The sequence below is a fragment of the Calliphora vicina genome, chromosome 1 (genome assembly GCF_958450345.1).
Source record: "Calliphora vicina chromosome 1, idCalVici1.1, whole genome shotgun sequence".
Taxonomy (NCBI): Eukaryota; Metazoa; Arthropoda; class Insecta; order Diptera; family Calliphoridae; genus Calliphora; species Calliphora vicina.
In genome coordinates this window covers 158683851-158699258 of record NC_088780.1, presented here as the reverse complement: position 1 = coordinate 158699258, position 15408 = coordinate 158683851, and the positions used below count along the sequence as shown (strand labels likewise).

Genomic DNA, 15408 nt, shown 5'->3' with positions numbered 1-15408 from the left:
AAATAAATATAGAGGAAATTACAATCGGAATGAATGATTTGTATGTATTTAGCCTTATTATTCAAGACCAAAGTAAATGGTATACAAATGAAATACATTTAACGCGTTCTTAAATGATATTTGCATCTAATAGCTTTCAATTTACATAAGGATCCGACGAAGAATTAAGAAATATACGCCCATGTTCTGAAAAGCGCATATCCCTTAATATTTTCGTTTTCGATTTGAAAACGCCATACAGGGGGGTTACTCCCTAATTCGAAAAGATTTCCTTTCGAATCAATGTATTTAGCATATATTTTCGTTTTCGGATTGAGTTACGCAGGAAACGCCCTTGAATGAAAACTCTAAAAATTTTACGTTTTCAAACAGCTAGTGTATACTGAAACCAATAGCAATTCGCGCGGTTTTCAGAACATGGTGAAATGCTTTTTGCGTTTTTCAAACCGTAAGGGATTTGAAAACGCTGCGTTTTCCAGAACATGGGCGTTAAACATTTGTATCACAGTTACACTAAAATACTCTACTAGGTACACTCCCATTAAATTAAACGTTCATTAAGAGCACAAACATACACCTGTCATGAGGTTTAAATTAGGGATGAAATATTGTAAAAGAAAAACAAATAATACACATACAAATTCTAGGTTATAATAATAATTTATCTTTATTTCGTTTGAACTAACCGTTTTATTTTATGTTTTTATTATTTATAATATTTATATTGTGTTTTTAAAGGGTTTTAATGCTATCCAGATCCTATTTGAATTGAATTTGTTTCCAATATTTAGTGTAAATTCTCACATAAAACTGTAATTTGTTTCCAACACAAAAATAAAGAGAAGAAAACAAGCCGTGTAGTTTCTTTAAGAAATTTTGATTTTTCCTCCCATTTTTTTTAAACTAGGAAGAAATGCGTTTACTGATTTTATTTGGCAATAAAAAAAATTAAAAAATAAATGTTTGTATGTATTTACGAAATATATACATTTAAGCATCATGATTATATAGTAGTAGAAATAATTGTTCTACGAAGTTACACAATACAAATTTAAATTCGACAAGTTTTGCCTGCAACTGCAGTTGGTCAAAACTAAATTTGATACAACAATATATTAAAAGTGAGAAAAGGGTTGTTGATTGGTTGGATGGATGCATGGAGTATAATAATGGTAGAAGAACGTCATACAAATATTAGATTTTTAGGATCTACGAGAGATAACGAACAAATGACGTGTAACAATAAATACAGCGTGTGTAGATAAATTTACATTTAAATATTGAGTTCTTTGTTTTTATTTGTTTTTCTTTTTGTAGACTAAAAAGTGTTAAATAACTAATGTGAATGTATGTATTATGTTTGTTTCTATATTTCTTCTCATTATTCGCTCCTTGCGCTTAAATTCACAGTTCTTTGATGTTGTTTGCTTCAAATCGCTTTTCTGTTCAATAATAATATTTTTCTTTATTAGTTTTTTGTAAATTGTGTGTATTTTTCTTCCAGATGTATTTGTTTTGAAGAGTATGGTACGTTTTGATATTTTTTGTTTTTTTTTTTGTTCTATTTTTATTTTAAAGGAATTGTGAGAGTTAGTAGTAAAGTTTACAGTAGTTTTTGCTGCTGCTTTGCTTTTGCGTGGATATACTTTTGCTTTTAGTAAGTTATTCATTCGCATTTGTTTATATATCAGTTTTTGCCTATTTACACGCTTAATTTGTGGTACATTGTTGCACTCTGGGTCCTTCGTCATAACGATCATCCTCGTCGTATGCCATGCGATGATGTTGTTGATCTCTGCGCTGTTTAGGATCAAATTCAACCTAGAAAAATAATAAAAGTATAAAATATTAAAAAAAATACTTAACACAAAAATATATATTTGTTTGTTCATTGAATGAAACACAAAAGATACGCTTTAATTTTGTGTATGCATTTTTCATACTCATTTCAAAATTTTGAATTTATTTTTCAAGACTAGAAAAAAGTTTTTCAGTATTAGTTTGGAGATATAAAATAATGTTTTTATAAAATAACTATTACGAAAGATATTTACGAAACTTAAATATTTATGAAAAATATAGGAGATAACTTAAAGAAATAGACACGATTTTCATTATTATCCAGTATGATTTATAACGAAAATTCAAACTAAAGTTGGTAAACATTGACATTCTGTACCTCACACCATGCATTCGATTGTGGGAAATTGAAAATGGGAAAAGTCGAAAGTTCGAATAGTAGACTTTTTCTTTTCTTTTCGTTGTTTTCTTAATATTTTGTTGCATATCAATTATTTCTAATAACAGCATCAAATCTTTTGGGGATTGAATTTAACAAACTTTCGCATATAGATCGGGAAATTGCATACCATATTTCCTGAATTTTCTGCCAAAGTTCTTCCTTGTTTTTCAATTTTTCAGGTCCGAGTTTGTCTTTTACTATTTTCCATAGGATTTAATTCTGGTTATTGAGACGGCCATTCCATAACATGAATTTTGTTATATAAAAACCATTTTTTGGCAAGACCTGACGTGTGCTTTGGGTCATTATCTTGCTGGAAGAGCCATTTTAAGGGCATATTCCATTCTGCATGTGGCTTTATAACATTCTCCAAAATATTTACATACAAGTGCTTGTTTAAACGTTTTTGGTTTTTGACATTTTTTGGACGTCTAACCCATGTCTTATCATCACTACCAATTAAATTAATGGTCGTTTCGTCCGTCCACTACACATTTTGCCACTTTTTTATATTTTCTGGCCCACACCAATCCTTATGATTGCTCCTGGTTATAAATGAAATATTGGTAGTGATTCTATTGTAATGTCCGTCACTGTGCATACATATGTTTCATACCATAGATAAAAACCTTGTAAACTGTGTAATTTAATTTTTGTAATCCCAAAAACCAATTTTACTAACAATTTTAGACGATAAAAGTTTTTCAAAGAATATTTTGTTGGGTTTTTACTTACCAGATTGACTTGTTCGGCATCAATTGGAATGGTTACTTCTGGTCTTGGTGGTAAGCACTGTTCCAGTTGGGGAATAACAGAGACTGGAATTGTATCGGGGAAAATAACTTCGAACTGTATGATAAGACGACCCTTCTCTAATGGATTCTTATAGAGTGGCATACCCTCATCCATTATACATTTAGTCATTTCATGCTTAATGACTTCACCGGGCGCCGATGTGATCACAATATCACGATCGTCTAAGGTCTTAATCACACGTTGGAATCCACACAATGCTTCGACCAACTGAACTGGCATTTTCATCATCAAATCTGTGCCAGCGTGTACGAATGTGTGATGTTCCTTTTCGTCTAACAGAATGATGATATCGCCAGGCTGTGAATCGGGTTCATGATCACCTTCGCCACTAAATACAATCTTCTGTCCGTCGCGCATACCCTTGTCAATGTGAACTTCCAAAACTTTACGTTCTCTTACTGTTTTGCGACCGACGCACTGCTTACAACGATCCTTCTCGGATATCATTTCACCAGTGCCGGCACACTTGCGACACACCTGTTCGACATGTTGGATCAAACCGGTACCGATCTGTTGGATGCGTGTTTCCAAGCCGGCACCGCGACATTGCATACACTTCTCAATAGCTCCCTTCTTGCCACCACGACCCTCGCACTTGTCACATATGACATTCTTTTGCAATGCCAATTTGCGGGTAGCACCATTGTACAACTCTTCTAGCTGCACGGACAACTGGTGGACAACATCTTTGCCACGACGCTCACGACGTCTGTTTGTGGTAAAACCACCGCCAAAGAATCTTTCAAAGAAGTCCATAGGATTACGGAAATCGCCGCCATCGCCACCACCCTTCTTAATGGCTGCCTCGCCACCCTCGTCATAAATGGAACGTTTGTCGGGATCTGCGAGCACTTCATAGGCCTGAGAAATGGCTTTGAATTTTTCACCCTCATTTGGGTTTTTGTCTGGATGATACTTAAGGGCCAACTTTCTGTAGGCTTTTTTCAATTCATCGGGTGTGGCATTGGGTTTTACGCCCAAAATATCATAATATGCGGTTTCTTTTACCATTTTTTTTAATTAGATTTCTGTATTTTTTGTTCTTTCTCTATCTTTTAATTTGTGGTTTATAAAAAAATCGTCGTCGTAACACGCTTATTTTTATATACGCTCAAATACTTGTTCTTCGTTTACTTTTCTTTTGGACTTTTCCTTCTTCTGTTACTGTTGTACACACACAAGATGTCAAGGGGATGAAAAGGACCTGAAGTAAAAAAAAAAACAAATTTAGTATAACCAAAGAAAATAATAGAGAGTTGCCATACTACGAGTATTTACAAAGCAGTTAAAATTTGTCCGAGACTTGCAACAATAAGAATAAACTCTTAACAATTTTAAAACATGTACTTTAACAAAATACACAAACAGCTCTTTCTTTTTTTGCATTTTAATGTACAATTAACTACTTTATAACTTATGTTTCATAAAAATGCGACTTTTTAGTCTTCTTTTAAATAGTAATTTTTATACACATATAATAAATAAAATTTTATAAATATTAAAGTGCCTATTGTAACTTTTTTATATTAAATTTCAAATTTTACTTTATATAAAAATGGCAAAAACGCAAAATTTTACAGCTACCTACACAATATTTAAACAACTTAGATGGTTGAAATTTCACATAGTGATGTACAATTTTATCTAGTTTTAGCCAATACCAGAGATAATCTGTTCTGAGTTTTCTATTAAGCACTACTTTAAACACTTTTGAATACAATGTTCAGATTGTATTCATTAATGATGGAAAATTGCTCTGATTCAGGTTATTTCAGAAATTTGTGCTACATAAAATGTTTCGGAACAAATCAAGATCTCCGTAACAGTTTATATTTTCATATTTTTTTTCTGTTAATATTCACATATTCTGTATTCTGTCGGTCTTCGGCAGGGTGAATTTTAACTCTGGGGTGTATCGAACACCGGCTTCGCTAAAATCACTTTTTCTGTATATCAAACTTTTCTGAAGTACTGTCATATAAATTCAAAAAGGAATTTTTGGTTTACAATATTAATAAACTGTACCATATTATATATCATATTAAAGGTATTGTGAAGCACTATTCAATGATACCCATAACGATCAGTTTGTTTTCCAAATATATGAGAAATGTATTATTATATGTATTGACTTTAAATTCTTAAAACTCTTAAACTAAGAGAGAGCAGGCAAAAATATTAACGTTTTTGTGCTTCTAATTATGAGAGCTATCAACATCAAAAAAATTATAAAAATGCAAGCTGTTTCGATGTCTTGATTTATACCAATGTTTCTTTTGGATAGCTATTAGCTAAGTATTTAACAAAATGTGTTTATGTTTGTACTTGTGTCAAGTTTCAAAAAGAATTATTTGACCATCTGAAAGCCTTTGATCATGCTTGTCAAACTATAGTCAAATATATGTTTGTTCATTGTTTCTAAAATTACCAAATAAAAAGATATCTCCTAAAACAATTATTTGATCTGAAATGTTTCGATATTATAATTTGTTTATGAAAATAGAGCAAGAAACACAGTTCACGCAATTAATCCTAGAATCTATTAACGTCTTAACGTCATTAACGTCTTCAAAATACTTTTTAACTTTTTTTTTCATACATTCGTAATAGTTCTACAAATAATTGAAGATTTTCTGTAGGGCTTTTTAACTTTTTGTGATTCGTAAAACTACATGGCAGCTTTGTCAAAAATATAAAAATACAACGCTATACCAGCGAATAACCAGACACAGCAAAATCACAAATAAACAATAGAAAAACGCAAAATAAAAAAAAGAATTTTCTATTGATTTCCACATGTGAAAATAAAGAAATGTATAAAAATTGCAAAGTAAGGAAGTAATTAGGCAAAAAAAAAAAATTAAACATAATGATGACTTTACATGCTTTAGCTAACAAATAGGGAAAATCTTTGCAATGTAATATAAATAATATATTAGTGCAAAAACATACTATTTAGTTAACAAATGTTATAATTGTATAAATCTACCCAGGGAATAGCTGATTGACTTTAGTATTACCCCGCAGACAAAGGCAGGTGCTTTTTAAAGACAAAAAACATGGTGACTTAAGAAAAAATTTTCAATTTGCAAAATTTTTTCATCATACATTCAGGCTTCCTTCTGCAGAAAAAATCAATTACATAAATCTTATTTTGATTAAATTGCTTTCCTGAACCAAATAAATTGAAATTAAATTATATGCATTGTAATTCAACATATTCTGCAAATTATTCACATTTATATGCGTCACTTGGTAACAGTTATACAAAAATTATTACTTACATATAACACATTTACCTTTTTGCAAAAAAAAAATTTAAAAAATTGATTTGCCTTTTCTTCTTGTTCCCCAATAATTTCTTCAGGGCAATAAATACAAAATCTGGGAAATTATTTAATACTAATTGCAAAATAATTTTTTTTTGTAATAAATTTTTTCTTTGTGAAAATTATGACGTTTGTCCTATAGGTTAGTTTATAGAACTTGTCTGTTCTTTGCACTTTGATTTTTCAGCTTGCGTATGTTTTCTTTGAAACAGTGTTTTAATAAATTTTGTTTTTATTTATTATAAATAAAGCTTTTCTAGTTATAAGATAATTTTAATGAAAAAATGTTGTAAACTCACACAAATTGATCCGTCGCGCAGTAATTTTATTTCACGAATGTGTATATATTTTTTTTTATTTTAAAAATGGCGTTGATTCTTCTTCTAGAAAATGAACATGTGTGTCGATAATAATAATAAAATGCTATCAATCTGGCAACTTCATACTCCTCCGGCTCATCTGGCTTATATACAACTTGAGTACACACACACACCGTGCATTTCTTATGAAACTGATTGGTTTGAAGACCCTCCAAATAAATAAATTCAAAATAAAATTAAACTTAATATAAAAAAAAATATTTTTGCTCATGTCAGCCAACACGGCTCACGCCGTGTTGCCACTACCTTAAAAATGGCGTTGATTATTCTAGAAAATGAACATATGTGTCGATAATACAGTTTTACATTCGTCGTTGCCAAACTAGTTTAATTCTAATTTAACAACCACGAATCTAATAAGGTAACATCGCGAGAACAGATGACTGTTTTTTTAATTCGCTTTATTCGTTAAACTGTCACAATTTCTTATTTGTTTACAATTGTTAATAACTACAATTGAATTATAATTTTAGTTTGTAAAATTTTTTTAGTAATATATAAAAAATGATTAAAAAAATGGCTTCGCCTATTTAATAACTTTATCACTATTGAGAAACTCAGAATTTTAAAATCTTTTTTTAAATTTCATGAAACCGAACATAAAAATTATTTAATTTTTTTCCAAAATTATTTTCTTTTTAAATATATCGTCGTATTTACCCCCGTCACCACACTTAATTTTTATTTCTTAATATAAGCATCAAGGTCGGCAATAGGTAGAACTTTAAAAAGTCGACCTTCCAAATTTTAAAACTCGATTTTTCGTTTTCGATTTTTGAATACTCGGCTTTTGCTATTTATGAATAGTAGATTTTTCGACTTTTCATCCTATCCTAACAAATTTTTGCAACAATAACTCAAAATAAAAGCTATTTGTTTTTACTTTATCGACTATTCGACTTTTTTGGGATACTTAATCGATTGTTGCACTTTTTCTGTCAAAAAGTTTTTCAGAAACCTAGACCCTCGTCGACTGAATAACGGATCTTTATTTCCATCTTTGTGTTTACGTTCATGTATACCTGAAATTTATTTTTGGAACGTGGAAAAAAGTTTTTTGAACGCCATTTAAGGTAGCGAAGTTGAATTTTTAGTCATGCTGAAAAATATTAATTTATATTCTATTAATATTAATTCAGTTTGTATTGGTATTTACAAGAATTATATTTAATTATATTCAGGAATTAACTTTTGTAATATATATTTATTGGCCTTATAGGCTTTTTATATTACTTGAAATAAATAATTTGATATTTGAAATTTATAGAAAAAAAAAATAATATAAGCTAATGATGATACAAAGTATTATAGTGTAAAACGCCCTTTTTCAGTATAGCAACTATTATTACTGATATGGCAATAATACAGTGTTGTATTTCATTGACAGAGTTGTATTTGCCCATACAGTGTTGCATGAATGGTATTGTTTTTACGAAACACAAGACAAAAGGAAACGAAAATCAAAAATAAAAATGGCGTGTCAAAAACAAAGCGTCGTTCTATAGGGTGATTGTAATATTTTTACTTGTGAAATTTTCATGTCATAGTGTTTTATTAAACGTAAAAAACAATTAAAATCAATGCAGAAAATAAATTATTAATATAAAAAAACATTAATGAATGTTTAAGCAATCTAGTGAACAAGATAAATTGTATAGACGGCATAACCTCTAAAAACAGTGACATAAATATTGTAATAAAAATGAAAGAAGAAGCAGAGACAAGTAGTAAATTGCCGCCTAAAATAATAATGGGTGGTGTTGGCGGTTCATCAACAATGGCAACGATTATGTTAAAATCCACCAGTTCATCCACTATTCCCAATCACAATATAATGTCCTACACCAGTCTCAGTTCCAACACCTCAACTAAGCAACAAAATGATGAAATACTGAGCACGTTACTGCGTATGAATAACTTTGATTCTATATCCAGCATAAAAGACGAATCGTTAGACATTGATCTATCCGCGTGTGTAACCATAAGCACAGATCCATCGGGCACTATTGGAGGTAATAGTTTGTCATCGTCAGACTTTTGGCGAGTGTTGGATGAAAGTGCACAGACCTCACAGTTGGACGTAAGTAATGGTAGTGTCGGTAATGTGGTAGTTGGTGGCGGTAGCTGCAATACGAGCCGGGAGTCAATACAGACTTCACCTTCCGCATCCAGTAATGGTAACTCCATGCCGACAACTGATAAAAACGAGTTAAAGGTCATTGTCGTGAAAGAGCAAACAGATTTTAGTGGGACATTTCTTAAGCCTTCCACTGGCATTTCATTCTCACCATTAAAACGTAGCATTAAGCCTCTGCAGGCGGAGCATCAAATACGCAAAGAAAAGTCTCCCACCAGATTGGCAAAATCAGAAACAGGTCCTCCTTCCTTAGCACCCATTATGCGGATACATCAAACATTTATTAAACCACAGGTAGAACTACCAAAGCTAAATAATGGCAGCCTTGCCACAAATCAAACAGTGCAAATTCACAACAAACAACAAAAAGAGTTATTATTGGCCACAAACCACCCACCTCCATTGGCTGCTTTAGAAACATCAACAAATAAGCCGACAGCAGCAGTAAAACCTTTGGTTTTACCCGAACCCATCTATAAGTGTCTGGATTGTGAAAATCTTGTATTCCGCGGTAGTCAGGAACTGACTAAACATACTAATCATCGTTTAATTTATAAATGCCCCGATTGTGAACGAGAATTTGATCTTGAGACATCGTTGAAGAAACATTTAAAAACACATCGTCCAATTGATGCACGTAAGGATGCTTGGAAAAAGTGTCCAGATTGTGGAAAGTGGTAAGTGGAACAAATTGTGCTCCAAAGAGTGTTTTAAAAAATAAACTCGAATTTAAAATGAAATAAATTAGAGTTTATTTATTAATACTATGATATTTTGGTTAATTTCATTAGAATTCTGCAAATCATAAAATTATGTTCAATATTAAAATAGTTTTTCCTTTTTTTAGCCTTAAACTTGGAAGCATGTGGATGCATCGTAAAATTCATACCGAAAATAAGAAATACGGATGTGAGATATGTGGACAGAAATTTGTACAGAAGATTAACTTAACACATCATCAACGTATCCATACCTCAGAAAAACCATACGAATGTTCCGAATGCCAAAAACGTTTTCAAGAGCGCAGTCACTTGCAACGGCATCAAAAATACCATGCACAGACTCGTTCATATCGTTGTGAGAAGTGCGGTAAAATGTACAAAACTGAACGTTGTCTCAAGGTACACAATTTAGTGCATTTGGAACAAAGGCCATTTGCCTGCACAGTTTGCGATAAATCGTTCATTTCGAATTCCAAACTTAAGCAACATTCGAATATACACACGGGAGAGAGGCCATTCAAATGTAACTATTGCCCCAGAGATTTCACTAACTTTCCCAATTGGCTAAAACACACAAGACGTCGTCATAAAGTCGATCACAAAACCGGTGAAATGTTGGAAAATATACCTTCCTATTGTTCGAAAAAATCTACACGTACACCAAAGGAAAAGAAAACTCCCGAAGTAAAAACAGCTGCAGCCACAACAAAGAACAATAACAGCAACACTCCTGTAGCGACAAATCAAAAACCAACTGATCTCAATAAAATGGAAACAAATAATCTGCAGCAGCAACAACAGCAAATGTTGGCAACATTTTCAACAGCAATAACCACAACAGCAACATCGGCCCAAAACACTGCACCCACTACGGTCTTTACTACGATTACCCTTGCAAAACCAATGTTAACAGTAACTTCTAGTAGTAACAACCAGCTAAGCTCCATAAATGGACCGCCACCATTGACTAAAGTGCCGGCTAAACGTAAAAAGAAGCAAATTCCTGTGGTAACACAAATAACGAAATCAAATTTTGATGCCTCATCTGTGACAACTGCATCAACAACATCTACAACAAATTTCTTGATTACTGCATCATCACTTGCCAACATGCCAGTTGTGACATCAAATTGTGGCAGTGGCCCACCTCCATTGTCGCTGGTGTATAATACTAAACCTATAAATGTGATCAATTCCAAATTATCGTCCACTCAAGCAAACATTACCTTGAAAACATCTCACCAACAGCAGCAGCAGCTGCAGCAACCGCCAAAGGTGGAAAAAGTTAAGAGAGAAAGAAAACAACCCATGCCAAAGCAAGTTCAACAAGTCCCACCACCCTTGATTATTAAAAAGGAATTTATAGAACCAAATTCGGAAATAAATCTAGCAAGTCATGAGCAGCAGCAGGAGCAACAACTAACACAACAGCGTCTGCAACAGCAGCTGCGTTTGCAGTCTCAACAGCAGCAGCAGGAACATCAACAGCATCAACATCAAACCAAAGTAACATTCACCGATTTGCACTGCTTAAGTATTACCTCAGCCGAGGAATTGATAATGGAACAGGCTTTGGAAATGGAAGAATGCGGTCTGTACAAAGCCACCTTGCCGACCAATGTTGATCATCAGCATGTGATGTCTAATTTTGCCGACACTGATAATGCAATATCATCCGATTCTATGGCTGATTTACACTTTAAAATCAAAGAAGAACATCATGATATGGATTTGAAATTAAAAACTGAAGAATTTGGTAAGTTTTAATGCAAAAGCAATAAAATTATTTACGCAGAAACTTTAGTTATGAATATGATTAGAAAAATGAAATTTATATTGACTGGATCGATCAACTTCTGGACAAGATGTCGATATAGGCATGTGTATACATGAAAATGAGATGTATAGTCCTGGATCGGTTGATAATTGAATTGTCTGAGATATAAGCAGAAAGCTGCCCCAATGTTTGACCTATTTTTCTCACAAATTTTTGACTTCATATTTTTTTACAGAAATTTGTTCATTAAAAATTAGTTTTCCACCAATTTTATTTTTTTACCAAAACTTTCTTACAAATATTAATTTTTATTTATTTTTTATTAACTTAATGTTTATATTTTCTCTTACAGATTCTATTAAAAAACAATCCATGTGTTCTTCATTGGAGTCCTCACCATTCTCATCACCTGCATCTATGGAATTTGCATCGTCGTCTACTTTAACAGCCAACGATTTTACAGCAAACAATTTTTACTTACCACCCTTTACCATTGCTAATAATCAAATAATTACTACAAATGCTCCTATAACCGCCATGCGAATTGAAGATTGTCGTGGTACGGTGGCAACAGCCCACACATATTTGCCCCAACTCATTACCACAAATGTCAATGTTCCAGATTTGATACAAATCAACAATAACAATCAGAGATATTTGAAAGCTACTTCTACCAGCAATAGTAGTAATACACATCCATCATTTATAAATCAACTATACTTGCCGCTTACGGTCAATGCCGGTCCCGTTCTAATGAAATCGAATCAAGCTTTGCCCTCAGTCGATACTCTGTTATTTTCGAATTCGAAATTGGGTCTCTTTAACAATCGTAATTTACCAAAACAAGCCACAACAGCTCAACACAATTTATCCTAATCCAAAGTAACAATTATTTTTCCGTAAACCTAGTTAAGTTAATTTGTTTTTCATATTTTTTTTTTTTACAAATCTTTAGTCCTCATTAATGTTGTGTGATTTTGTGTATCTTTTTAGTTATTTTGTAATATAATTTAAGGTTTTTTAAAATTTCTTTATTTCTTTATTATTCAGTGATTGATAATATTTAAATATATAATTTAGTTATTGTTTATTTTAACACTATGAAATAACAAAGAAAACAATGACCACAAATATTTTGTGGAATTTTGTCCAGAGATAGACCATACCATACTAATTAAATAGACCTAACTAAACACAAATAAATCGAATGTTATATATTTTTTGCAACCAATGTTCTTCAAATTATAATTTGAACATTTTTATAGTCTTAGCAGTGTAGTGTATAAAAACAAAACTTTTTTGTAAAAAAAAAGAAAATAAAATGTTTTTTAATTAACAATTTGGTTTTAATTTTACGCAGTCAATTTATATAAATATAATAAACAAAATAAACAAGAAACTGAGAATCATCCCGTTATGCGCCAGTCTAGTTTTCGTCCGCGAAATGTCATATAAGTAAACTCCAAGTAGCACAAAATAAACCCCTTAAGATGATATTTAATCTATCATGGCATTATTCCACTCACTGACTAAATGATCTTGCTGGCTTCGAACTAGTCCATGATAGACTAGTGTAATTGACTACAAATTTCAATAATAGATGCTAAACTTACCTACACTTTAATGAACTTAACTCATCGTAATTTTACCTGTGGTTAGTCCTTACACCAAGAGTAGTAAGTTGAAATTACATGGAAATTTCAGGAATTCCTATCCTTTACAGTGCACAGATTCGTTATTGCAAATCGACGAATCGATTATATCCATAGATTTATTCAATACTAGCAACAGAAAATCAGTTGACACAGAATATTTACGATTTAAATAACCGAATTTTTGTTATCCCAACTAAAAATTTTCGGCCACAGCATAAATATTCGGTCATTTAGACTGAATAGCAATAAATTGGTATTCACAACAAAAACCACTATTTTCTATGTGACAAAAACAAAAAATTTTATTTAAATTAACTTTATTAACTTAAAACTTTTAAGGATGATTTTTGAAACCGGTTCGAATAACCGGTTTTTAAATTTTTTTGTCAATTTATGAATTGAGGTATAAATTAAGCTTAAACATTTTTTTTATTAAAACTAATTAAAAAATCATTCAGTCATTTAAAAATTTATTTAAATTAAATTTATTTAACACAACTTTAAATTTGTTTAATATTTTAAATCAAAAGAAATGATATATTAATATAATATTAACACATACTAATAGTTAGTTGTGTTTTTTTAAATAATATTTCAAGAAGAGAATACAATTTAAATGATTTAAATGATTCCTCAATTTATTTTTGATCAAACTAATTTTTATAGTTTAAATTGCATTGTATAAAAGATTTACTTTATTTTAACTTTTTGAAAATTTGTCCAAGTAATCAAAATCTAGTTTTAAATCGCTAGTTGTTGCAATACTAGGTTTTTTGTTTTTTTTATTGTTAAACTGAGCTGAGCTTCTAAATTTTCCGAGTCACATTCAATATATTCTAAACCTATATCTACGTATAGGAAGCTGGAACGATTAAACCTTGTTATTGAAATCAGTAGTGACAATGGCAGTGGTACAGTATCAATGACATTTTATGATATCCACCAATTTAAAAGACACGCGGTTGGTATGAACTACGTAGAACAGGAACCGTTATACGAAGCTAAATCAAACACGCGCCAAAACGAGTCGCAAAATCGAAGGTAAAAAACAAAAATGAGCCAGAAATAATGACAATGACGCTCGACTGCGCCTAGTCCTTGATGTATAACTTGTTAATGGCATTCAACATGAAATCATAACACACATTTGGAAGAAAAGTGTTGTTTAAAGTAATCGCTAATTATTAAAATTAATCGCAGAATCTTAAAATAAATAAAAAAAATATTCGATTTTGTCGAATAATTTGAGACAAAAAAAAACCGGTTTGTCGAATAACTCGAAAACCGTCCTTTTGTAAAAACCAGTTAAAAAAACCAGAAAATTGGAAAATAACCGGTTTTTCGAATAATTCGAAAACCGGTTTGACCACTCTAATTAGAATATACACGTTATTGAACTATGACCGGTTATTGGAAAACATTTTACTGGTTTTTGGATTAATTTGGAATTAAAAAATCCCGGGAAAGTTTTGCAATAAAGTTAAATTTTTCAAAAAATAAAAAATCATAATTTTTTTTAAAAAAAAACTAAAATATCTAATTTTTTTAAAATCAAAAATTTGTTCAAATAATTACAAATTTGGCAAGTTTTTTACATTTTTTTAAAATTGAAAAATCAAGTCAGTGTTACCATTTGGAAACGCAATATGACTCCGGCCCATAGAGAATAGACATAGAGCGGAAACTCTCCTATCAAAGACCTAACTCAGTTGTCAGAAACCTAAGTGGTGAGAATGTATTAGTAGAAAAAACTATGTGAAAACAAAAACAACACTCGTATGTGTGATTATTTTGAGTATTTTTTTGTTTGAGTTTTTTTCTAGTTTCCGCTCTATGTTTCTCTATGCTCCGACACATCTGGCTCACGTCAAACACAATGCACACACCATTCCCCCACCCCCATTTATTTTTTTAAATTTATTTTTATTTTATTCATAGTAATATAATTTCCAATATAAAAACAAGAGTCATATATCGATTTGTCATATCGATTGCTTTGGCTAGTATCATAAATAGAATATTTTAAATAAGTTACAATAACCGATTTAGTAAATTAAATTTCACATAAGTTAAAATTAACTTAAGTAGTAATATTTACATAAATATAACGATTATCGGTAAAATATTTTACTATGGAAAAATGTAACATATGATAATTTCGCGCAAAGGGGTCGATATATACCCTTCACCAAAGTATATTTTAAAACAATTATTGAAAATATTTTTTGATATTGTAAAAAAAAAAAATTTCTGCAAAAATTTTATAAATGAGAACAAACTTTATGGGGAAAAAAATGAAAAAAAATACTAAAAAATATTTCTTTCGATTCTGACCCATTATAGGTCCGTA

At 31.1% G+C, this 15408-nt stretch overlaps 3 protein-coding genes across 3 annotated transcripts in view; 1 reads left to right on the top strand and 2 right to left on the bottom strand.

Moving 5' to 3' along the window:
* The window catches only part of Map205 (Microtubule-associated protein 205), a 395519-nt gene that overhangs the window by 323258 nt on the left and 56853 nt on the right, over positions 1-15408 (bottom strand). The gene's annotated exons all lie outside the window — the stretch shown is intronic.
* On the bottom strand, positions 642-6828 carry Droj2 (DnaJ heat shock protein family (Hsp40) member A4-like). Its single transcript, XM_065516400.1, has 3 exons — positions 6687-6828; positions 2978-4262; positions 642-1821 (listed from the first exon to the last, which is right to left on the bottom strand). The coding sequence occupies exons 2-3, from the start codon at positions 4067-4069 to the stop codon at positions 1711-1713; spliced, it is 1203 nt and encodes a 400-aa protein (XP_065372472.1). The 5' UTR covers positions 4070-4262; positions 6687-6828; the 3' UTR covers positions 642-1710.
* On the top strand, positions 8250-12742 carry wdn (wings down). The gene is made up of 3 exons (XM_065516373.1): positions 8250-9581; positions 9752-11382; positions 11756-12742. Exons 1-3 carry the CDS (start codon positions 8470-8472, stop codon positions 12277-12279), a joined length of 3267 nt encoding a protein of 1088 aa, XP_065372445.1. The 5' UTR covers positions 8250-8469; the 3' UTR covers positions 12280-12742.

Bases quoted from the DNA above. Each gene is read 5' to 3' on its own strand.
- wdn (XM_065516373.1), top strand. From the start codon at position 8,470: ATGAAAGAAGAAGCAGAGACAAGTAGTAAATTGCCGCCTAAAATAATA. The intron at 9,582-9,751 runs GTAAGTGGAACA...TCCTTTTTTTAG, and splicing joins TGTCCAGATTGTGGAAAGTG to CCTTAAACTTGGAAGCATGT. The intron at 11,383-11,755 runs GTAAGTTTTAAT...TTTCTCTTACAG, and splicing joins ATTAAAAACTGAAGAATTTG to ATTCTATTAAAAAACAATCC.
- Droj2 (XM_065516400.1), bottom strand. From the start codon at position 4,069: ATGGTAAAAGAAACCGCATATTATGATATTTTGGGCGTAAAACCCAAT. The intron at 1,822-2,977 runs GTAAGTAAAAAC...TTATTTTTCTAG, and splicing joins ATGCCGAACAAGTCAATCTG to GTTGAATTTGATCCTAAACA.